The sequence below is a fragment of the Hyla sarda genome, chromosome 7 (assembly GCF_029499605.1).
Source record: "Hyla sarda isolate aHylSar1 chromosome 7, aHylSar1.hap1, whole genome shotgun sequence".
Taxonomy (NCBI): Eukaryota; Metazoa; Chordata; class Amphibia; order Anura; family Hylidae; genus Hyla; species Hyla sarda.
Window position 1 is genome coordinate 143666161 of NC_079195.1, and position 23600 is coordinate 143689760.

Here is a 23600-nt window from a genome sequence, read left to right on the forward strand (position 1 = left end):
TGTCACCACTGTAGGAACTGAACAATCAGAATGGGCATTTTACTGGTAAATCGCCTCTGTTACTGAAGTGCAAGCACTGACTGGCTGTCTGGTAGCGCCCCCTACAGTACAGGAAGGAACTACCAGTTCTTTACTACTCCTTACCTGTGCCAGGGATAGCTGCTCCTTTGGACACCAAGTAAAGGTGTCTCCATTTGGGACAATGTGTGTACTGTATAGGACCCTGAAGAAGCTCCTGTCCTCTACATAAACCATTGCTTCCCAACCAGGGTGCCTCCAGCTATTGCAAAACTACAACTCCCATCATGCCCGGACAGCCGTTGGCTGTCCGGGCATGCTGGGAGTTGTAGTTTTGCAACAGCTGGAGGCACCCTGGTTGGGAAACACTGACATAGACAGTGATTTGCAGCTCCCAGCAGATCTTTCTTACTTTTATATGTAAGGATTTGCTTTATCTATATTAGTTATCTACTTATTTTTCTTTAATCCTCACCTTTTCCTATTTTTGGATGACATTTTGGGGGCTTTGGAACCAATTACCAGGTTTCCATAGAGTTATGGGGGGAGATTTATCAAAACCTGTCCAGAGGAAAAGTTGCCCAGTTGCCCATAGCAACCAATCAGATCGCTCCTTTCATTTTGCAGAGGGCTTGTTAAAAATGAAAGAAGCGAGCTGATTGGTTGCTATGGGCAACTGGGACATTTTTCCTTTGCACAGGTTTTGCTAAATCTCCCCCATGGTCTCAACATACAATGGTCGTCCTGGAAACAATTAATATTGTAATTTCAGGGACCACTGTATTTATAATAAAAAAAGGCCCCTGAAAATGTAAGGAAGCAATCTTATTGATTGCTATGGGCAACTGCTCCCCTCCTTCTAAACACAGGTTTTGATAAATCTCCCCCATGATCTCCAAATGGATAACACAGAAGCAAATCTGCCCATAAGTGACAAGCTTGCTAAATTTGTACATTGTTTTCCAGCACAGCAGCACTTGGCCACCTGCTGCAAAGCTCTATTCGAGTGAATGGGACTCGCTGTAGTTCACGGTAGAGTCAGGTGTCCAGGGACATGACTGTCAAGAAAAAACAGAGGCCATCAACTGGGGGGGGGGGGGGGGGGGCACACAGGTCAGACCATCAGCAGTCATAAAGTGATGGCATACCCCAGTGATATGCCATTCCTCTATGAGATGGGAATGCCCATTTATCAGTCATGTGGAATTGACTGAATTCAAACTGCAGAAGGGAAGGAAGGCTAGGTGAGAGTAAAACCATGCCGTTCCCAAGATCATACTTCTGTGTTTAATATCTATATATATAAAACTCAACGTGTGTGTATGTGTGTATGTGTGTATGTATGTGTATGTATGTATGTATGTGTGTATGTGTGTGTATGTGTGTATGTTCCAGCATCACGTCCAAACTGCTAAAGATATTAACATGAAACTTGACACACATGTTACTTATATGTCAACAACAAACATAGGATAGGTGATTTAACCCTTACTCACCCCCATTTGCCAGGGGCGGGGCTTATGTTTAAAGTCCCATGCAAGTCAATGGGAAATATATGTTACCGCATAACTTCCAAACGGCTGGAGATATTTCGATAATACTTGGTCACATGTTACTTATATATCCACTTAAAATATAGGATAGTTAATTTAACCCTTAACTACCCCCATTTGTGAGGGTCAGGGTTTTTGTTTAAAGTCTCATGCAAATCAATGGGAAATGTATGTTCCCACATAACTTCCGTACGGCTGGAGATATTTCAATAACTGTTACACATTTTACGGGTTGGGATAGGAGGTCAACATAGGAGGTCGGCATAGGAGGAGAGGATAGGAGGACGGGATAGGAGGTCGTGATAGGAGGTCGTGATAGGAGGATGGGATAGGAGGACGGGATAGGAGGTCGGGATAGGAGGACGGGATAGGAGGACGGGATAGGAGGACGGGAAGGAGGACGGGAAAGGAGGACAGGAAAGGAGGACGGGATAGGAGGACAGGATAGGAGGACGGGGAGGGAGGACGGGAAAGGAGGTCGAGATAGGAGGACGGGAAAAGAGGTCGAGATAGGAGGATGGGAAAGGAGGTCGAGATATGAGGATGGGAAAGGAGGACGGGATAGGAGGACGGGATAGGAGGACGTGATAGGAGGACGTGATAGGAGGACGAGATAGGAGGACAGGATAGGAGGTCGGGATAGGAGGGCGGGATATGATGACGGGATAGGAGGTCGTGATATGACAACAATATATGAGGACGGGATATGAAGTCAAAAGCTTCCTCCTTTGTTTATTTTCCTCCCCAACAAGGATTAGGAAGGAAAAACCGGGCAACGCCGGGTACTCAGCTAGTATTTTTATAAATAATATTTTTATTGGTGATCCTGTTTTAAGAATGCTTACTTTTTTTATTGTATTGTTATATCATTGTTTTGTGATCTGTTCTATTTTAGGAAAATATCAGTCTACAGAGGAGAACATTGGAATGCAGAAATTTAAAGTTAGTGGAAGTCGAGTGCAGGACAATGAGCTACAGAATATAAATCCTAATTCTGTTCTGAAACAAGACATCAAGGATCCAGGCAATATCATGCTCAGTTCACCAACAAAACAGCCAGAGACAGAAAGGATGGTTAGAGGACTTAAAGTTATAGGTGATACCGACCACAGTGTGTCTCTTGCTTGGAAAGCTCCTCTTGCCAAAAATGTTACAGTGTTCAGTGTTCTGTATGCAATCTTTGGAGAGCGAGAAATGCGTAGGATTAATGTGGAGCCTGGCAAGACAAAAATTACAATTGATGGTCTAATACCCAAAACGAAATACATTGCATGTGTTTGTGTAAAAGGTCTTGTACCTAAGAAGGAACAATGCATCATCTTCTCTACAGATGAAGCTGCTAGTGCTGGAGGGACTCAGAAACTTATTAATGTAGTGGTGATCAGTGTGGCCTGTGTCATTGCTGTCCCTTTAACCCTGGTGGTCTGCTGTGGAGCTTTGAAAAGAAGATGTAAAAAGGGGCTTGGTCGGAAATCTAAAGACATACAAGACTCCTATGTGACATTTGAAAGTCTTGCAACCAGCTCTAAAGCCAAGGCAACTGAAGGAGAATATTTGACGCGACATAATCTGGATGAATCAAACAGGCTGCTGTCTGCACGGTCTAGTGTAGATTCTGAAGCAATACCAAAACCAGAAGGCCAGCCTAATGAGTTTTTTTGCTGATACAGACTGTCATATGTATGAAATGTGTTCATATACAGAAGAGTATATCCACCATGTGCCCAAAATGTGTAGAACATTATTATTATTAGTTGTGTCCTATATCTGCATTTATGAACTAATCAAAGAGACGAAACACAGAGATTCCCCAATGCTTAGTCATAGGTCTCGGTCACATGGCCGTCTGTCCCCATAAATTTCCTCCCGTCTGCTGTCCCGTTCAAGGCTTTTTCTAACGGCTTTTTTTTACAATCCTTTGTCAGCCGTTTGCACCCATTTGGTTTCCTTTCCATTATTTTTTTGCAGGAAAAAAGCCGGTACATGCAGTATTTTTTCTCCCGTCAAAGATAACGGAATAGAAACGGATATGTGAACCTAGCTTTAGCAACGAAAGGAAAACATGCAAATAAGTAAAGGGATCAAAAGTAAAATGGAAAGATTCCACATAATGTAATAGAAAAATATAATAATGTATGCATGGCCCTTTGCATTTTATATTGCCCTCAAATGAATGATCTCATCTAGTCTTTCATCGAGAACTCATGGCTTATTAAGATTCATATTACCTTAAATGTGTAACAACCAGAACATTCTCAAATGTTAATAAAGATTTGTGTATAGGGTCAGCAGTGTGCTGATTCCGAATATACTGTAAATCACCTGTCTTTCTCTAATGGAATATGGTGATAATATTTCCTTAATAATTGGGTAATCTCCTGGAAAGGTATAACTACCAGTTCCTCTCTGTTGATGTAAAACTATGGTAGTGAATTTATAGAAACTGGACTCATTTCTATTCTTTGTGTTTATCTTGACTTTTTGTGTTGTGTGCACATAATCATTGTTAGTGTTTTACAAATAACAATAAATTTTTATATTAATACTATATTAATGATATAGTTTCCTTAGAGTTCTGTTCATTTATTTTTTGGAAGTTTTATCTCAAAATGTTTGCATAAATCTAAAAATATGACATTTGAAAGGGGGCTGTTACTCCTGGCTAGGCAGGTTATGTTAAAAGAGTAGTTTAGTGAAAAACAACTTATCCCCTATCCAAGAATAGGGGATAAGTTATATATCGCAGGGGGTCCGAGTGCCGCGTTCTCCTTCACGGGTTCCCGGCAGTTTGCCAGAAGCTGACGTCCAACCCCCGGAGGAAGCCACGGCCGGAACACCCCCTCCATGAATCTCTATGGGGTACATGGAGGGGGCATGTCTCGCCGACGCTCCGTGCAGAGGTCGGCACACCCCCTTCCAGCCGACTACCGGGACCCCGTGCAGGAGATCGAGGGGGGTCCCAGCGCTTAGACCCCCCCCCCCCCCCGCGCGATCTATAACTTATCGCGGGGGGAATAGGGAATAAGTTGTTTTTCCCCAGACAACACCTTTAAGAGACATTCAGTGAATGATAACAAAGCTGAGTTCACACAGTTTTCTTTCATGTCTTTCATGATTTTATCTGCTCTTTGTCTGCAGGGAAAATTCTCCTTGTCCTATATGTCGAATATGACTTATATGCCATGCTCATACATGCATCCATGCTCATGTGCAGATTTCTATATGAAATGATCCCCTTCATTGCAGAAATCGTGCAGTGTATACTCTTTTATCATTTATCCTCGTAATGACAAATATGAAAACACTGGTAAGATTGAATCATACTGATCTGTCCAAAAGCAAAGAAAGTATATAAGGGGAAGGAACGCCTATTAATAGCTAGTTTCCCAGAGAAATCATTCGGATACATACAGGCTATCACCGTCCGATGTACGTAATCGAGTTGAAGAATCAAAGTAGCTACACACAAAATAACGATAGCATGCACTCACCGCTTGATATGTGTCTAAGGGTCCAGAAGTCCGGAGTCACAGGGAGGCATCCCAAGATGTTCCGGACACATGTGCCTCCCTGTGACTCCAGATTTCTGGACCCTTAGACATATATCTAACAGTGAGGTCATACTGATCTGTGAATACCCAGATTTATTTACATTTATGCCACTATATCTACTGTTCCCTGTTAGTAAAGAGACGACTGACTGTAATTTTCTTTAAAGAAATTACAGTCATAATTTACATAAATGTTTGCAAATGAGATGTGAAGCCACTTTAACAGTATATCCTTTGACTTTTAGTTACAGGTTAGGCCTTGTTCACGTCACGTCTGGTGCCTTCGAGAAACAGATACGTTGGAAAAATGTCAAAATGGCATGCCGGCTATCAGTACTCAGACAGGTACTGGCCCCATTCATTTCAATGGCCCAAGCATAGTCAGCTAGTTACTATGTTCAGGTCATTTTCCCAAGACATCAGAGTTTTGTCTCAGACTAAAAATCGCTGCAAGCTGTATTTCTTAGTCCGAGCCAAAACTTGAAATTATCCGGCCATTAAAATGGGGCCTGATCGGGTCCGGGCACAGATACACTGGCATGTCATTTTGACATTTTCCCAACATATCCATGCCTTAGAGGCACAATTGTGATGTGAACCTAGCCTTAGTGTACAACATGTGGACAAGATAATTCACATCTAGATTCCATAGCACTCAATAGTGCCGCAATGATAAAGAAATCATTCAGTTCACAGCACAATGCACATCATAATAATGCAATTACGTATCGATCTGTTGGACACAAAAACTGTGCACAGCTATTTTTCTGTTGGATAAAATTCTGAAAATAGTTTAGTTTTTTCACATATTGTGCTGTGATTTGAATAAATTCATAGGAAATGGATTATGTAGGATTTTGGATTTCCTGACCATACTACAGTGGGTTGAAGAATGATAGGGTGGACAATACAAATAACAGGTATATTGATCTGTACCTAGTAATTTCATAAAATTATACAAACTAACTGCTGGGCCAAAGTCCGGAGTCACTACAGATTCCCACCCCTAAAAATTAACTTTTATTATTTCCATTAAAATGAAAAACCCTAGTGATAATTATTAAAAACCTGTACTGTGATTATCAATAGTAAACCACGCAGGGAGCCTCCCTGTCTCTATACAAAAAAAGGTCTTGCAGTACACCAGTCAAAACACCATCACAGAGTGCAGGTTAAAAAGTGAACTGTCTTGCCACCATCAACATGTTTTGCCGTCAAAATGGTGTTGTCAAGGGGCTGATGTTAGGCTGTATTGAAGCACCTTTTTTTGTATAGAGACAGGGAGTTCCATGGTTTACTCTTGATAAACACCATCACATTCTAAGTTTTTATCACCATGGTTTTTTATGTTACTGGAAATAATAAAAGTAAATTTTAAGGGGTGGGAATCTAACAGGGGTGTTAGTGACTCCCGGCTTTGGCCCAGGTTAGTTCGTATCATTGTTGAGGACCCCTTACCCCCCTTTTGGGTCATATATTGCTGTAGTGATCTCATAGTTCCCATCTGCCTCAGACAGCAGGGGGCATCATTTTGTCCTATACATTTCAAAGAAGTCAGCCTTTTTAAAGTTATTTCTTGTGATTGAATTAGGTTGAAATCTTTCTGCTAATGAAATCTTTAGTGGCTGAAAAGAAGACTATTATGGACATAGAGTGGAAGCAGATGTGGGGAGTGTTAAGGTGACAGATGCTATTCAGAGGTAGGAGGACACAATTACTCTCAGGACATCAGTTTCAGTCTATTGCTAGCACAGCATATCCAAAATGAAAAGGGAATGAAACTGAGAAAGTAAATGGAAAGAGCCACAGTCTTCACAGTCTTAAACCCTGATACTTAGAAATTCACTAGAAACTCCAAAACCCCATGAGCCATTTGTCTTCCCTCTTCTGTTACAATAGCAGTCATTGCGTGCCTAATTGGCCATGAATATCAACTATCCTTTGGGTGAACTGCACAAGCTAGCACAACACAAAGCCATGTAGAGATGGTAATTTTTACTCTTTTATTGCATTCTAATACCTTTTGCAACAAAGGCAAGATGGCTAGGTCACACTCTGCTGTCTAGGTACCATCAATATCCTTAGATTTTAAGAGGCCAAGACATCGCATTGTTTTAGAAAGATCTTCCAGACTTGAGTCACTGAGTGGATTTTATATCACTTTGTTGTCTGTTTAAACATTTCTCTATCTCAGTTTGATTTGATAAATTATTATAAGATTACTAGGTGATTACAGAATCTGAACATTATCCAATTATCACAGATTATGTCATATTTGATAGGAAGAATAGCGCATCATATGTAAGACAATGCTGTCTGTAAAGTATCGATGGTGTCTTTCACTTTCATCACTACTTCATTTCTGTTTTTTTTGGCTTCCACAACAAAACAGAAAAATTGAATACAAAGATTGCATGAAAAGCTACTGGCATCTAAGCTACTTAGATGAAAGTGGTGAAACCTTCCTCATATTTCTTTTAACAACAAAAAGTTTTTCATTTGCATATAATGCTTCATTTGCATATAAATTACAGAAACAATTTGATTGGTTGCTATGGGCTCCATGTTTCTCTGCACAGGTTTTCATAAATCTCCCCGTAAATTTGGCTAATACAAAGCAGAGATGAAACTATGTGCTTCATATAAAATGTTAATTTATTACATTTTACTATTTTTTTTTTACAATTGTAAGTGAAGTTTTAATAACTTTTCATTGAACAACAAAAATATAATTTGATTGTCTCACAGTGTAAACATCACCCATGTGGTCAGACCATTGCAATCTTTGTGTAATGAAAATGGTGATTTCTATGAGTCCATTTTATCATACTGAGTACTATATACCCTGCTCCTTCTTGTAACATAAATGTGTGTAGAAAATTATTTTAAAATGAAGACTGAATGAAGTGAAAGTTAGGGCTCATATCCATGGCCATATTATGGCTGTAAGCAATCTCTGTGATGTATGGAGCCATAATGCATTGGCCATATAAGTTTATATGGCAGCCTTACAGTACCATCTCTAAAACTGGGTTTACATATGTCTGGGTCAGGCATAGTTTCCTTTTGGCGTGCACCGGAGGGAAACTGATGCTAAAACTGATCCCACTTATTTGAATGGGACAGTTCAAAATCATCCAGCATCTCAATTTTGACGCCAGATGGTTGGACATGCCGAACAGCACCGAACAGTGGAATGCAGCTTGCTGCGTTGCCCTCCCCAGCGTCTAGAAACAATGGACGCCGGATGCCAAACAGCTGATGACAACTGAGACATGTTGCCATACGCCATGGCATCAGTTGCGTTATGGCGGTTGCCGGACATATGTTAACAGAGCCTAAGAATCCAATTTCAAACATATCAATTCAATAAAAAATCATTGCATACTCCTTAGGACACAATAGTATGAATAATTCCAAAATCTGGTACCATACAGTAATCCATATGCTGGCAAACAGAGTGCCTACAGCTTTTTCATACAACATGAAGTCTGAGTGCTACTCTCGCACGTCTCTTATGTGTACATCTTACCTGTAGAATTGTTAAAAAATGTTGACAATTAAAGGGGTACTCCACCCCTAGACATCTTATCCCCTATCCAAAGCATAGGGGATAAGATGTCTGATCATGGGGGTCCCTGCGCTGGGGACCCCTGCATTATAGCACGCAGCACCCACCTGTTACTGCTCCGGAAGCGCTGGAGGGTCTGGCTCCCGACCACGGGGACGGAAGATCGTGACGTCACGACTCCGCCCCCGTGGGACGTCACACCCTGCCCCCTTAATGCAAGTCTATGGGAGGGGGCGTGACAGCTGTCTAGGGGTGGAGTACCCCTTTAAGTATAAATATTGTATAATATTGTCATCCATATAAATGTTATGATAAATTAATATGTTAATTCTGAATCAAACATTATAATGGCCTCAAAATCCAATTCATCACAAGGGCAATATGAATAGTGAATTCAAGTGTCTTAAACGGGTACTCCGGTGTTTTTTTTTTTTTTTTTTTTAAATCAACTGGTGCAAGAAAGTTAAACAGATTTGTAAATTACTTCTATTAAAAAAATCTTAACACTTCCAGTACTTATCAGCTGCTGTATGTTCCACAGAAAGTTATTTTCTTTTTTAATGTATTTTCTGTCTGACTACAGTGCTCTCTGCTGACACCTCTGTCCATGTAAGGAACTGTCTGGAGCAGGAGTGGTTTGTTATGGGGATTTGCTCCTGCTCTGGACAGTTCCTGACATGAACAGAGGTGTCAGCAGAGAGCACTGTGGTCAGACAGAAAAGATATTAAAAAAGAAAAGAATTTCTTTGGAACATGCAGCAGCTGGTAGAAGTACTGGAAGAATTATGATTTTTTTAATAGAAGTAATTTACAAATCTGTTTAACTATCTCGCACCAGTTGATTTTTATTTTATTTTTTTTCCACTGGAGTACCCCCTTAATAGCAGAAGAATGAAATATCACACAGAAAAACAACGTTCATATCTGGAAATCACAAGGGTTACTTCTCAGCTTTTTGGCTTTCTGGTAAATCTCTAGAAAGTCCTTATATCGAGGGGCACATCCCAGCCAGGCATCTCCAAAATGTTCACTACCAGTAAAAAGAAAATCGCCATCTCCTTTCTTGACTCTGCACTGCAATAAAGTTCTGATGGGTCCAGTCCATGTTCTAGTTTGGTCATCTGGCTGGAAAATACTGTTAGTTTGTCTGTGAACTTTTAAAGCATTTATGTCCACTTGAGAAATCTGTGTCTCCATGTCATGGGTAACACGTAAAATGGAGCCCCTTACCACTAAGGGATTAAAAAAACATAATAGAACAATACCATTAAATGGTTACAGACATGATTCCATTTATTACAACCCTATAGCAATTCAAACTCCAGTCAACGAGAAACTTTTTTCATATATTAAAGGGATTATCATCCCACCTTCCTATTTACCTTGTTGTGCTCTTGCAGGCTCAGTGCAGCTTCCCGGTTTGGCTCTTAGTGGTCCTACAGAGTTCAGGCCAGGAACACACACTACTCATATACATATATACATACATACACACAAACATATACATAATCAAATATCATAACAAGCACACATACATACAAACAATCACCTACATACACAAACTGACGTCCACAAACAGTCACAGACGCAAACCTCACTTTAATATTCTCCGTAACTCTTAACTTCCTTACCTGGGATCAGATATAATATGCAGCAGGTCTGTGCTGAAGAGCCCCCCTCCCCCAACACTTTGGAAGCTGTCACTAGTAAGGTAACCATACAGATGAGGGTTCCTGCACTCAGCTGGAGAGCAAATTATGTCATCCCCGACCACTGCTCATGAGAGTAGACCAGTGGACGGTAGCCAATAGAACTGATGTCAACAAGGATAGGATACAAAAGCCCATATCTTTGAAAGGATGCAACCTGGATACTGCAGCGCAACACTACAAGCTGCAAACCTACTAAATCCAACTACTGTATATGTTTCTTTCCTTCAAAGACAAATTCTTTTAGGATAAAGTTTGTTTTATGTAAATTATCTAAATCACCAAGTTGATACGTGTGTTCTTTGCTACGGCTGGTCTAGTTACTAGCGTTCCTGAATAGCCTAATTAATTTGACCTTTGAATAGTTGCGTATCCATGTCTATTTAAGTTGCTGCCATTTTAATGTTTGTATATGCACAGTTGCCTGAGGAAGTGCCCAATCCGGGCAAGAAACGCGTTGCCACTGTGTGCTCAATAAATATCTTTATATGAACTATGGATGACCATTGAAATCTCCTTCACTGCTGTTTATTGCGCCTATTGAGGATCATCTTTCCTTTCCTGTTCCTGATATCTCTGCTTTTGTCCTAGGGAGAGTGGCCAAAACCCCAAATCTTCAGACTTATACCCACATCCACAGTTTAAACGTGCCCTAAAGACACATCTAATTCAAGTAAACCTATAACATTCCCTAATTGGTCTCTCCTACTATCAATATGTTCCTCCACTATCATTCATTGGTATCCCCTCTATGCATTTTAGACATTTAAGGATTGGCTGGTGACTGGTTCACCCACCTTTATGTAATCTATCTTATTTATAAAACATGTCTGGACCCCTAAATATACAGAGCACTTGTTGCCTTTGTTTCAATGACTCCTACTTAGTAGACTAAAACTTAGCATTTAATAAGTACCATTAAAAATGTCCTCACATATCTGGACACAAGTTATAAACAAAATAGGTGCGCAAAAAAAAAAACTACTAAGATAGTATTCAAATTGATACCATACACCACTGAGGTGTAGATAATTGTCAAGGTGTTGCTCACTCCATAGTGGCCACAACCCAATGTTGTCACTGATACACACAGGAAAAGTAAGTATCAACTTGGCTCTCTCTTGCTCTAACCCCGTTACACAGGGAGGAACTCAGGGTAGGACAACAGGGGGGGATTTGTCCAGAGCCTATGTACTCCCTACCATACCCCTATGCTATGCCTCCTCCTAGGCGGAGTTGATGTCCTTATAAGGACAGCCCAGCTCCAGATCTTCCCCTACTGTAATGCTCTGCCGCAAACTTACTCTCTTACTAGAGAATAGAATCTATGGGGGGTATTTATCAATTTTGCCTGTTGACAGTTTCTTTTTACCCTTTTTTTTTCACTTTGGTTTTCATGGACATGCACCAAATTTATCATTTGGTGCAAGTTGTTAGTAATTTTGGCTCAAATGTTGAAATCAGCTGTTCACAGCTCCTTTTACACAGAACTTACAGCCACAGAGGACGGCGTATTTTACCCTGTAGAGCAGCCATTTCGGAGTCCCTCCTGCAGTATATCAGCAAGCGACATGAGTAATTTTCTTTTGTGGGGTTTATAGCCACCATGTGAAATGGATTTTAGTTTTTTTTGTTGTTACTTTAGTGCAGTGGTCTTCAACCTGCGGACCTCCAGATGTTGCAAAACTACAATTCCCAGCAAGCCCGGACAGCCGTTGGCTGTCCGGGCATGCTGGGAGTTGTAGTTTTGCAACATCTGGAGGTCTGCAGGTTGGAGACCACTGCTTTAGTGCTTACCTTTCCTGAACCTATGTGGCCATGTCCAGTGCTGGCTCAACGGAGGGTGAAGGTTCCTCAGAGACAACTATGTCGAACAATAGTATTGAGCAGCCCTGGAGGTGTCGCTGCTTTAACAAAAAAAAAATGTTAAGGTATTTTGACGCCTTTACATTTTCTGACATTGCTAAGTGTGTTTTCCATGTGCAGATTTTCGTGGCGGGGATTTGCGCCAAAATTGGCGCAAATTATGAATTACTGACTAAAATTTAAATCACACACAGGACCATGTGATTTTGAAAAAGTTGTAAAAATTACAGTGGAAAAGATGCACAAGGTGGCTGGATATCAGATATTATCACATACGCACAGTGCAATTTAACCATTAATGTGATCTCTTTAACAGGCTTCTGAGACCTTGATATAGCCTATTTATAAACATGTATACACAGTGATGCAGTGCCCACAAAGTCCATACCCTTAATATACCTTGATTATTTCCAAACATAGTTCTGGAGATACACTGAGATGTCAAATATGGCTGATACTTAGGTTTCTGATGAAGCAATTATATTATCTCGACACATTATCATACCCTCATTGTCAGGAGATAGATAGGGTAAAGAGCACGCCATCCTGGGTCTCTTGTTGGGACCGATGAACAGGAAGTCCTCAGCGGCTGTTGATGATGACCTCATTTTATGCTGCCTGAAGTGCAAACGCGGCCCACTGAGCATCCAATGTGGAATGCATCCCTTCAGTGGATTCGCCAACTTCTGGATGTGATGTCGCGCAACCCAGGCCTCGCTCTGATCAATATACCTGTGAGCTAGTTCAGCCGGCTATGCTAGAAAAGGTGTGGCTGCACGAGCGTCCGCCCTTCTGTCTGTCATATGTGACTAGACTGGAAAAGAATATAGTCCAAAACAGGTGAGTATCCTGAGAATAGATATTCTCGAAACCGCTGTATGCATATACTCACGGGATGACATTCATTGTCTAGGTAGATACTAATAATAGATAAATGGTCATAACTCTTACACTCGTGGTCTTTGAGAGAAATAGGGGTCATTAAAGACCACCTACATGAGGCGCCTATTACTCATAATACATGGTAGCCTACATAGGAGGTAAATGCAAGCCCATTTCCTCATCATCCTGTGTGCCAAGAATAGCACATCAAGTCAATCAAGGTAGGGACAAGGTGATATTATCCTACTCCTAGACATAATGGGTGACGTAATAATAAAAGGGATGTCCCAGTACTAAAATGCAGATATCAACTATTGATACATACAGATAGAACCTATGTTCTTGAGACCAACTGTAAGCGATATAAAGAATGAACAGAAAAAACAGGTACTATTTCGTACCAGATAGACAGGATTCCTACATTAAATAATCCACCGATATGACTCTTGTTTATCAGGCAAGGTTACAAAAGGGAGACACTTTGGCAGAAGCAAAGGGTCAGAGAGAATCTAAATAGATCACTGTATGGGAGAGGACTTACACGTAGAGTAACAATTTTTACTGTATGAGAGAGGGTTTACACGTAGAGTAACAGTTTTTACAGGAAACACCCGAAAGAGAGTGCCTCGTTCAGGACCCATGGTGCAAAGGAACATAGCCTGTAAATTCATTCAAGTTCTCTCAGTAATAGTATCCTATTATAATCCCTCCTCTAGGTGATGGATAAACAACCTCAATGACCATGAATTGCAGTACTTCTGCCCTGCCCTCATGTCTTTCATGTACGTATCTAGAGATAGGAGTATTGCAATTGTTTCTATCATCTCCTATGTGCTCACCAATCCTCCTTTGTATTTCTATTTAGATTCCCTCTGACCCTTTGCTTCTGCCAAAGTGCTCCCTTTTTTAACCTTGCCTGATAAACAAGAGTCATATCGGTGGATTATTTAATGTAGGAATCCTGTCTATCTGGTACAGAATAGTACCTGTTTTTTCTGTTCATTCTTGAAATCGTTTACAGTTGGTCTCAAGAACATAGGTTCCATCTATATGTATCAATAATTGATATCTGCATTTTAGTACTGGGACATCCCTTTTATTATTACATTGCCCATTATGTCTAGGAGTAGGATAATATCACCTTTTCCCTACCTTGATTGACTTGGTGTGCTATTCTTGGCACACAGTATGATGAGCAATGGGCTTGCATTTACCTCCTATATTAGCCTGAGTAATAGGCGCCTCATGTAGGTGGTCTATAATGACCCCCTATTTCTCTCAAAGGCCACGAGTGTAAGAGTTTGACCATTTATCTATTTTTTGAATCTACCTAGACAATGAATGTCATCCCGTGAGTATATGCATACAGCGGTTTCGAGAATATCTATTCTCAGGATACTCACCTGTTTTGGACTATATTCTTTTCCAGTCTAGTCACACATGACAGACAGAAGGGCGGAGGTTCGTGCAGCCACGCCCCTTCTAGCAAAGCCGGCTGAACTAGTTGACAGGTATATGGATCAGAGCGAGGCCTGGGTTCCACTGAAGGGATGCGTTCCACAGCGGACTCTCAGTGGGCGGCGTTTGCACTTCAGGGGGCATAAAATTAGATCATCATCAACAGCCACTGAGGACTTCATGTTCATAGGTCACAACACGATACCCTATCTATCGCCTGACAATGAGGGTATAGGAAATGCATCGAGTTAATATAATCGCATAATCAGAAACCTAAGTATCAGCCATATTTGACATCTCAGTGTATCTCCATAACTATGTTTGGAAATAATCGAGGTATATTAAGGGTATGGACTTTGTAGGCACTGCATCACTGTGTATACATGTTTATATATAGGCTATATCAAGGTCTCAGAAGCCTGTTAAAGAGATACCATTAATGGTTAAATTGCACTGTGCATATGTGATAATATCTGATATCCAGCCACCTTGTGCATATATGGTAGCCACCTTGAATACAAATAGTGATACTAAGATGCGTACCTAGTAACCATTCTGCACCTAAATAGTGATACTACTGTCTTATTGTGCCCTACTGTACTATCTCCCTGCAGCTATATGTTATATTTAATTATATGCACACAATAGATCGTTTCAATTCTCTAGTAAGAGAGTTAGTTCGTGGCAGGGCATTACAGTATAATAAGGGAGGATCCGGAGCGGGGCTGTCATTATAAGGATGTCAATTGCGCCTCGGAGCAGGCATAGCATAACCCCTCGTAGGAAGTACATACGTACATAGGAAGTACATACGCTCTGGACCAATCCCCCGTTGCCCCACCCAGAGTCACTCCTTGTGTCACGGGGTTAGGGTAAAAGAGAGCCAGGTTGATACTTATTTTTCCTGTGTGTATCAGTGACAATATTGGGTTGTGGTCACCTTGATAAATATCTACACCTCAGTGGTGTATGATATCAATTTGAATACTATCTTAGTTTTTTTTTTGCGCACCTATTTTGTTTATAATTTGTGTCCAGTTCTGTGAGGACATTTTTTATGGTACTTATTAAGTTTTAGTCTACAAAGTTGGAGTCCTTCATTGCCGGAAGACTGAGTCTTTATAAACTCTTGATTTATTGCCTTTGCTTCAACCCCATCCTTTTATAGCAGGGCCCTCTTGTTAGAATAATTTGTTGTAATATTGTAATGTCTGATATTTGTCCTTATTTGCACCCTCAGAATTGTAAAGTGCTGTGTAATTTGTTGGCACTATACAAATACATTATTATACAAATACATTCCTATTAAGGGAAGGAAGGAACTCTTTAAGTGCCACAAAAAGTCCACATGCAGGTTGCCATTATTAACCCTACGATAAGGTTAAGCCACTCTCTCATGAAAATGTTCTTTGGCTACAATTAGTGGCACATTTAAAATGATGTGTTGATATAAACAGTACCAGAGAATACTTTGTATCTTCATGTGGTATTTAACCTTTTACATTTTATTTTATAATCAAAAGTAAAACAAAGTCTTTATAATATATTTATGACTCAAATATTAATCTCAATGCTGAAAACAATTTTTATTGCAGAAGCAAGATATTTTGTTAACCTTCAAATACATTGTTATGTATTAGTTTGATTAAGTGAAGCTAAAGCTAATTTCATTCATTGACTGCATTGAATTAATCTTCATTTCTTAACAAAGACCTTATTTTAAACACTCTGGGCCTTGTGGGGGCTAATTCAGTTTCTGGTCATTTATGTGATTGGGATAAGTGATGTGCTATGTGTATTAAATCTTTGCTTTCAGGGCCAGCATTTAGTTTTATTTTAGACTTCAAATCTAAAAAAGTTCTTCTTAAAGGTAAATGGAATTATTCTGAAACATCTACCACATCTACAGTGCTCAGTTCCAAAGCTAAAGGTTAGCAAAGATGTATGATAAGTAGGGACCTAGCTCCTAAAAATTCCAACCAATCAGCAAAGGGAAAGATTCATGGTTGTCATTAGTTCTTCGACCTCTTCTTAGTTTTTCCAGGCACAGTACTTTATAAAGGTGTGTGGCAGTGCCTGGTGCTGCAGCTCCCCATTATTTATTGTTAAACTCGGGTTTTGGTTGTCGGACTTTAAACATTTAACCCGATAACAACTACGGACGTTTACACTTGTCCAATGACCGTTACCGGGGTATGACGCAAGCTCCCGACTCGAGCCCGCTGATTCTTGTAGCTGGGGGCCGGCGTTAATAGCCAACATGCAGGGATTGCCGCGGCCGGCTATCAACCCTTTGGATCACCGCTGTCAAAGTTGACAGCTGCATCTAAAGGTGCCTGTATCCTGTCCCTGGTGGTCCAGTGGGGGGGATCACCCCCCCCCCCCCGCAGCACGATTGCGCGCGCGCGGGGGGGGGGGGGGATGATGCACTGCTGAGGTAGCCTGAGGGCTTACCTCTCCTGCTGCGGTGGCTCCGGTGCTTAGAATGATAGAGCCTGGCAGGGCCGGGCTTTATCAATCGAGCGCTAAGCACACTGATCTATATGGTTCTATGGAACCATAATGATCTGTATAAGGAATCTAATGATTCCTCCTAAAAGTCCCCTAAGGGGACTAAAAGTGTAAAGAAAAAGGTTAAAAAAAAGTTTAAAAACACACACATTAACCCCTTCCTTATTAAAAGTTTCAACCACCCCCCCTTTTCCCAAATTCCATATAAAAAATATATAAACATAATAAAAATAAACATATGTGGTATAGCCACATGCATAAATGTCCGAAGTATAAAAATATATTGTAAATTAAACCGCACGGTCAATGGCATATGCGCAAAAAAATTCCAAAGTCCAAAATAGAGTATTTTGGGTCTCTTTTTATAACAGAAAAAAAAGGAATAAAAAGCGATCAAAAAGTCCGATCAAAACAAAAATGGTACCTATTAAAACTTCAGATCGCGGCGCAAAGAATAAGCCCTCATACTGCCCCATACACGGAAAAATAAGAAAGCTATAGGGGTCAGAACACGACAATTTTAAATGTATTAATTTCCGTGCATGTAGTTATGATTTTTTCTAGAAGTAATACAAAAACCTATATAAGTAGGGCATCATAGAACTACAGAATAAAGATAAGGTGTAATTTTTACCGAAAAATGTACTGCATAAAAACGGAAGCCCCCACAATTTACAAAATGGTATTTTATCTTCAATTTTGTCGCACAATTACTTTTTTTTTCCTGTTTCACCGTAGATTTTTGGGAAAAATTACTGATGTCATTACAAAGTACAATTGGTGATGCTAAAAATAAGCCCTCATATGGACAATTGAAAGGGTTATGATTTTTAAAATGTAAGGAGGAAAAAATGAAAGTGCAAAAACAGAAAACCGCTTGGTCCTTAAGGGGTTAAATAAAAATGGTAATCTCCTTCTTTACCATAAGAACTGTGAACAGTCAGAGCTGGTCACAGCAGAAACAAATGAAGGTTTCAAAAAAGGCTTCAACAAATGCTTAGAGCTTAGAAAGATTCTGAGAGCATAATAACATTAATGTTAATGTAAAAAAATAGAAGTTTTGAACTAAAGTTATCCATAGTTCTCTCTTTCATTCATTATTCATCTTTTCCCCTCCTTTGGTTAAACTTGATGGACAAGTACCTTTTTTCAACCCTATTAACGATGTAACCTCAATTATTTTCTATGTTTAAAGGGTCAAGAACATGTTAGTTTATAGCTATAGGCGATGCATTGTTGGAAGTGACTATAATTTAAAAGCAGGTTTATAAACCCAGAACACCTACCAAAGTCACTAGTGCAAACAGCCATAAGAAGGTCTTCGTTGTCACAAGGCCGACAAGCATCTAGGGAGAAAATAATATGAAATGGTGCAAATCAAAATAAGAAATTACACGGAATCATATGAGCTCATACAAGTGTTTCTAGAATTATATCTGTCATCTTTTATTAAATAGGATTATGTATGAATGTTTCAAGCATCATTTGTGTCTCATGTGACATGTTATCATAATCCAACTAAAACAAGGCCATTATAATCAGATTAAGTTACTCTCCCATCTATAAGATGTTGAAGTTGAAGTGAAAAAAAAATCAGCTTATCAATGACGTTTAGCAATCTAACCTATAATAATATGTATACACTATGGGAATAACATATATACATACAATAATATAAAAGAAACATAAATATACAAAATAAATGACCCGACATGTCCACCACACACATAAGGACCAATAGACTCTTACCATTCACTAGTGCAAACTTTTGGAATACAGGTCCAGATGTTCGGTTGTTTAGTAGCTCATATTGAAACCCTGCTGTCCTCCTGCTCAGATTCTTATATGGACTGGCCTGTAAGAACAGAGCTACTCTCTGAGAACTGTCCATACCAAAGCAATGCACCTTCTTTACTCCATCTATCTCACTTACTAGAAGGTGCAGTTCTCTTTTCTCTACATAAAGGTGAGCACCCTGAAATTGTGAGTGAGGCTTAATGCAGACAGTGGTATGTTTGCTGTTGACAAGGTTGGGTTCAATAATAACACGCAAGGCTCGTACTGGATACATCCATTCCAAAGAACCTTCTGTACAGCGGAGATGAACTTGTTCAACAGCTCGTGAGCGTGCGTCCCAACTAAGACCACTGCAAAATGAATTGTGTATAATTGAAAATAAAGTATAAATTAGTTATATTAATTATTATATTACAGAAGCGATCAGTAGTTTGTTTTATCAAATGTAGTAGGTATTGTTCCTACGATAGCTCACATAAGTATGTATACCCCTCACATTCTTGTAAATATTTTATTGTGATAACACAAAAGAAATGACACTCTGCTACAATGTAAAGTAATGAGTGCACAGCCTGTATTAGTTTTTTAGGCTGTGTCCCCTAAAAATACTCAGAACATACACCGTAGATGGATATCCCAGAAGGAAGCCTTTTCTAAAAATAATGCACAAACAGTTTGCTGACGCCAATTAAACTAAGGACATGGATTACTGAAATCATGCCGAAGAGACCAAGATAAACGTATTTGGTGTCAAGCATGTGTGGTGGCAACTAGATGAGAAGTACAAAGACAAGTGTGTCTTGCCTACAGTCAAGCATGGTGGTGGGAGTGCATGAGTGCTGCTGGCACTGGGGAGCTACAGTTCATTGAGGGAGACATGAATGCCAACATATACTGTGACTGGGCCGCAGGGCAGTATTCCAACATGATAATGACCCCAAACACACCTCCAAGACAACCACTGTCTTGCTAATATTGACACTGCACACTTTACTTAGGAGTGTACTCACTTTTGTTGCTAAGGTTTAGACATTAATTGCTGTGCATTGAGTTATTTTAAGGGGACAGCAAAATTAAACACTGTTATATGTATAAACTAAAATATTTACAAAAATATGAGGGGTGTACTCACTTATGTGAGATACTGTATGTTCATGGTCCACAATAAAAAGCTACTTGCACACTTTGAAACCACCGTCCATTGAAATGATTTTTCAAAATTATGCAAGTCAATTTTATGGATCTGCTATCGATGTTGTCTGTATAGTAATTTGCATCTTTTGTAGTGTGTACAGTATAGGTCCATACGGTTGGATTTTTGTTAGATATTCTAAAAAAAAACATTCTCTCACATGGGGCTAGTCCAAGGAATACTTCTCATTGCAGTTGATAACACACAATAAGATTTGGCCTTGTAAATCTCCCAATAATTTGTAGTTTGCTAAATTTAGTACAATATAGATGTTTGACAGCTTTGAGATAAGCTGAAATAGGTCAGTAACATTCACTATGACTCCAGGGTCAACTTCCCTTAGCAGACTGATAAAATTCTGCTAGTCAGCACAAACCTTATCTTAGTCTATAGTAATCTCTTATCACCAGAATACAGGACACATTGTACAATGTAATTACAGGAAATGGGACATAACAAATTGTTGTTAGACAGATGGTTCGTGTTTAGTATTTCAGATTTGATTTCCAAAATCCATGCAAGAAAAGTTTATAGCCTACAGTACCTCTACCCTATATCTAATTGACCCATATAAGAAATTCTCTTTTCAAAAGTACAAAGTACAGGGGAAATATTACAAGTTTACTTTATAAGCCTACTTATTTATAAAGCATGCAATACAAAATGTTCAGTGTGCTGTAGAAGTGATATGCTTGCACTTAAATGAATGCTATACACACTTGAGAAGCATAAGCAAGGAAACATTTTATACATATGGTATACTTTGTCAGACTTCACACATGCAATTTAATGTCTAACATAGTGCAAATATATATATATATATAATTATACATATATATATATATATATATATATATATACATATATATATATATATATATATATATATATATATATATATATAGCACTGTACATACCTTCCTTTCCAGCTACAGACGTCTCCTGCCATGCACCACATTCCCCTGCTAGATAATACAGTAGACAGCAGGAGCAGGGCCAGTAGTCTTCTTGACTTCTTCATAATGTGACCCTACTGCTGAACAGACAAGACACAACTGAGTGTGGATACATGTGTCTGCAACCAGAGCTCCCTACACACATCCTCATTTAAAACCCTTCTCCATTCATAGTGCTGAGCTCAAAAGGAAAAGCAGACAATATAACAGATCCTTCTTCACATTATAACTAGATGTTCTTCAACTACATTAAGCTTCATTGTAAAGCAATTTATATTAAAATGTTAGTTTCAACTCAATAGCATAGAAAAATTTTCCCTTATAAGGTATTATATCCTGTTTGCAGAAGTAATTGTCCTACCTTAGCCTATCAGGCTTATACTTTCTTAAAAGGAACCCACCAAGAGTACATTTCATCATATCATTTTTATGTGTTTTTTTCTTCTCAAACTATCGGCACCAAAATGTTAGTGAATTGCAACACTGAAGAAGAAGAAACTCAACAAACCCAATAATGACAATCCTGATAAAGTGGGCATGTCCATGTTAGAAATCCTCCAGATTATTATTTCAAATATATATATACATACATACAAAAAAGCATTATTTTCACAAATCGTAGGCTATGTTCACATGGCAGAAATTCTGAAATTCTGTATAGATTAGCTAATTCAATAGCTGCATTTATTTGGGCAGAATTCTGCATCTTTCAATCATTTGCGGAATCTATACAACATTTCTGTGGAATTTGTTGAATTCTTGCTGAATTTCTGCATGAATTGTAAATGAATCCACAGTGCACGTTATAAAAGTGCCTTTACTCATTGCAAAAGTTAAATTAACTGGAGAAAAAAAAGCCCCATTGACTTCAATGGGATTCTGCAGCCAAATTCCGCTAAAATATAAGACATGACATATTTATACAGAAAGCAGAATGTGGAATTTTAGCTGCGGAACGTCTGCAGCGAAAGATCTGCTTCATGAATGGGAATGCGGAATCCCATTGAAGTGAATAGGCTTAAAACACATGCAGAATTTCCATGCGGATTTCAGGTATGTGGGACCTCCTCTCTGTTTTCCTATCCTCATGAAACTTTCACATTGCCCTGTTTCTGATCCATGCATGGTTTGGATTTGAGCTGGCTGTAATTTGTTGGTAAAAAACCCATGGACAGTGGCACAATTTCTGGATGAAAGCAGGCAGAATAGGTAGCTAATCAGCAAGCAAAGAGTTAGCCAGGGACCGGCCAGAAAGTCAAAACCTAGAGGACAGCACAGTACACAAAACGGAACCAGAATCAGAGCGAGGGTAAAACTCGGAGGGCGTAATACAAAATCAGCAGACAAGAGAATAGTCGGAATAAAGGCAAAGGTCAGGTTAGGTCAGAATACAGAATCAGAAATGCTAGTGAAGGGAATCCAGCAGCAGATGCCCAATTAAATCTCCTGCTGCCGGGAGATTGGAGTGTTGGTGATTGTTTAGAGGCTTGGTAAATCTGTGACAGTTACACATGTCCTTATTCACTATTGGAGGTATAAATTTTATGCTATGGGCTGAAATAAAATGTGGCAGAAAACTTTTTTATTCTATTGATATTGTGTATCAATATGTCCTTTTTTTCCCAAGAAAAAATGTGGCTGTCTACCTGAAATGTGGGAGTAACTTTCTACTTTTTCACACTCCAAATAATTTATTACATTTGCTGCCCTGTCTGTGGCACTTTTTTCCTGAGATTTTTCACAGAAAAGGTAAATAAAAACCTCTTTGTTTTTCTCATTTGGATTTTATATTTGGATTATATTAGTTCTAGGGTATTTTTAGTCTGTAAGGGTACAGGGACAGATTCACCTGCACTCGATCCCTACTATTTGATTAGATAAGAGTTGAGCCTCCACAGTAATATTTGGCATCATGTTAGGCATTTTCCTGAAGTTTTCTGCAGGCAGGGAGAACTGAAACTCTGGTATCTCCCTGAACAGAGAAGCCAGAGCAGCCTCTTAAACTGCACTGACCTATTTTCGTTTTTGCAGTCTGTCAAGATGCAGCTCTGACCTCTTTGGGGGGACGCTGAAGCGTTGTGTTCCTGCTCTTCTCTTGTATATTAGGCAGCGGGTGGTTTAGTGCCCACAGCCCGCCCACATTACCAGTCACAGTTGTTGTTCATCAAAAAAAAAAAAGTAGCCTTGTACCATAGAGCAGTCAGCTACACACCAGCACCACCCTGCTTCCTAAATCAATGAATCTCAACACAATTGCCATGATAGCATGGCTAAGACAGATTGCTAGTGGTATTGCTAGGGTGTTGAAAAATCAAGAGCCAGGCCTAAGGCAGTGTGTGCTTGTATACAAAACCTAAGCAGTGGACTTTCCCTGGATATTACACTATTGTGTAAATCAGCACTGTTTCTTAGTGTCACCAATGACATCCATCACAGTGTCCATACAGTGGTCACCAGTTCTACATTGGGGCTCTGCAGAATATATTCATGTTGTGAATACAGTATATTAAAGGAAATGTGTTATCTAGAGTGTTTT

General features: G+C 39.5%; 2 protein-coding genes across 4 annotated transcripts in view; one reads left to right on the forward strand and one right to left on the reverse strand.

Annotated features, from left to right (window-relative positions):
• LRIT1 (leucine rich repeat, Ig-like and transmembrane domains 1) overlaps positions 1-4083 on the forward strand; it is an 82698-nt gene extending 78615 nt beyond the window's left edge. For all 3 annotated transcript variants that reach the window (XM_056530928.1, XM_056530926.1, XM_056530927.1), the window contains exon 5: positions 2467-4083. In XM_056530928.1, the coding sequence (XP_056386903.1) occupies positions 2467-3236 (770 nt within the window). In that variant the 3' untranslated portion in view covers positions 3237-4083. The remainder of the gene's footprint in view (positions 1-2466) is intronic.
• A 5429-nt stretch (positions 4084-9512) lies between these two features.
• LOC130282563 (meteorin-like protein) lies at positions 9513-21154 on the reverse strand. Its single transcript, XM_056530929.1, has 4 exons — positions 21026-21154; positions 18869-19266; positions 18406-18465; positions 9513-9925 (listed from the first exon to the last, which is right to left on the reverse strand). The coding sequence occupies exons 1-4, from the start codon at positions 21127-21129 to the stop codon at positions 9612-9614; spliced, it is 876 nt and encodes a 291-aa protein (XP_056386904.1). The 5' UTR covers positions 21130-21154; the 3' UTR covers positions 9513-9611.
• Positions 21155-23600: the final 2446 nt, after the last annotated feature.

Coding starts and splice junctions, on each gene's coding strand:
- LOC130282563 (XM_056530929.1), bottom strand. CDS start 21,129: ATGAAGAAGTCAAGAAGACTACTGGCCCTGCTCCTGCTGTCTACTGTA. Junction 18,466..18,868: donor AAAGTTTGCACTAGTGAATG/GTAAGAGTCTAT, acceptor TTTTCTCCCTAG/ATGCTTGTCGGCCTTGTGAC. Junction 9,926..18,405: donor TGTTTGCACTAGTGACTTTG/GTAGGTGTTCTG, acceptor TTAATCCCTTAG/TGGTAAGGGGCTCCATTTTA.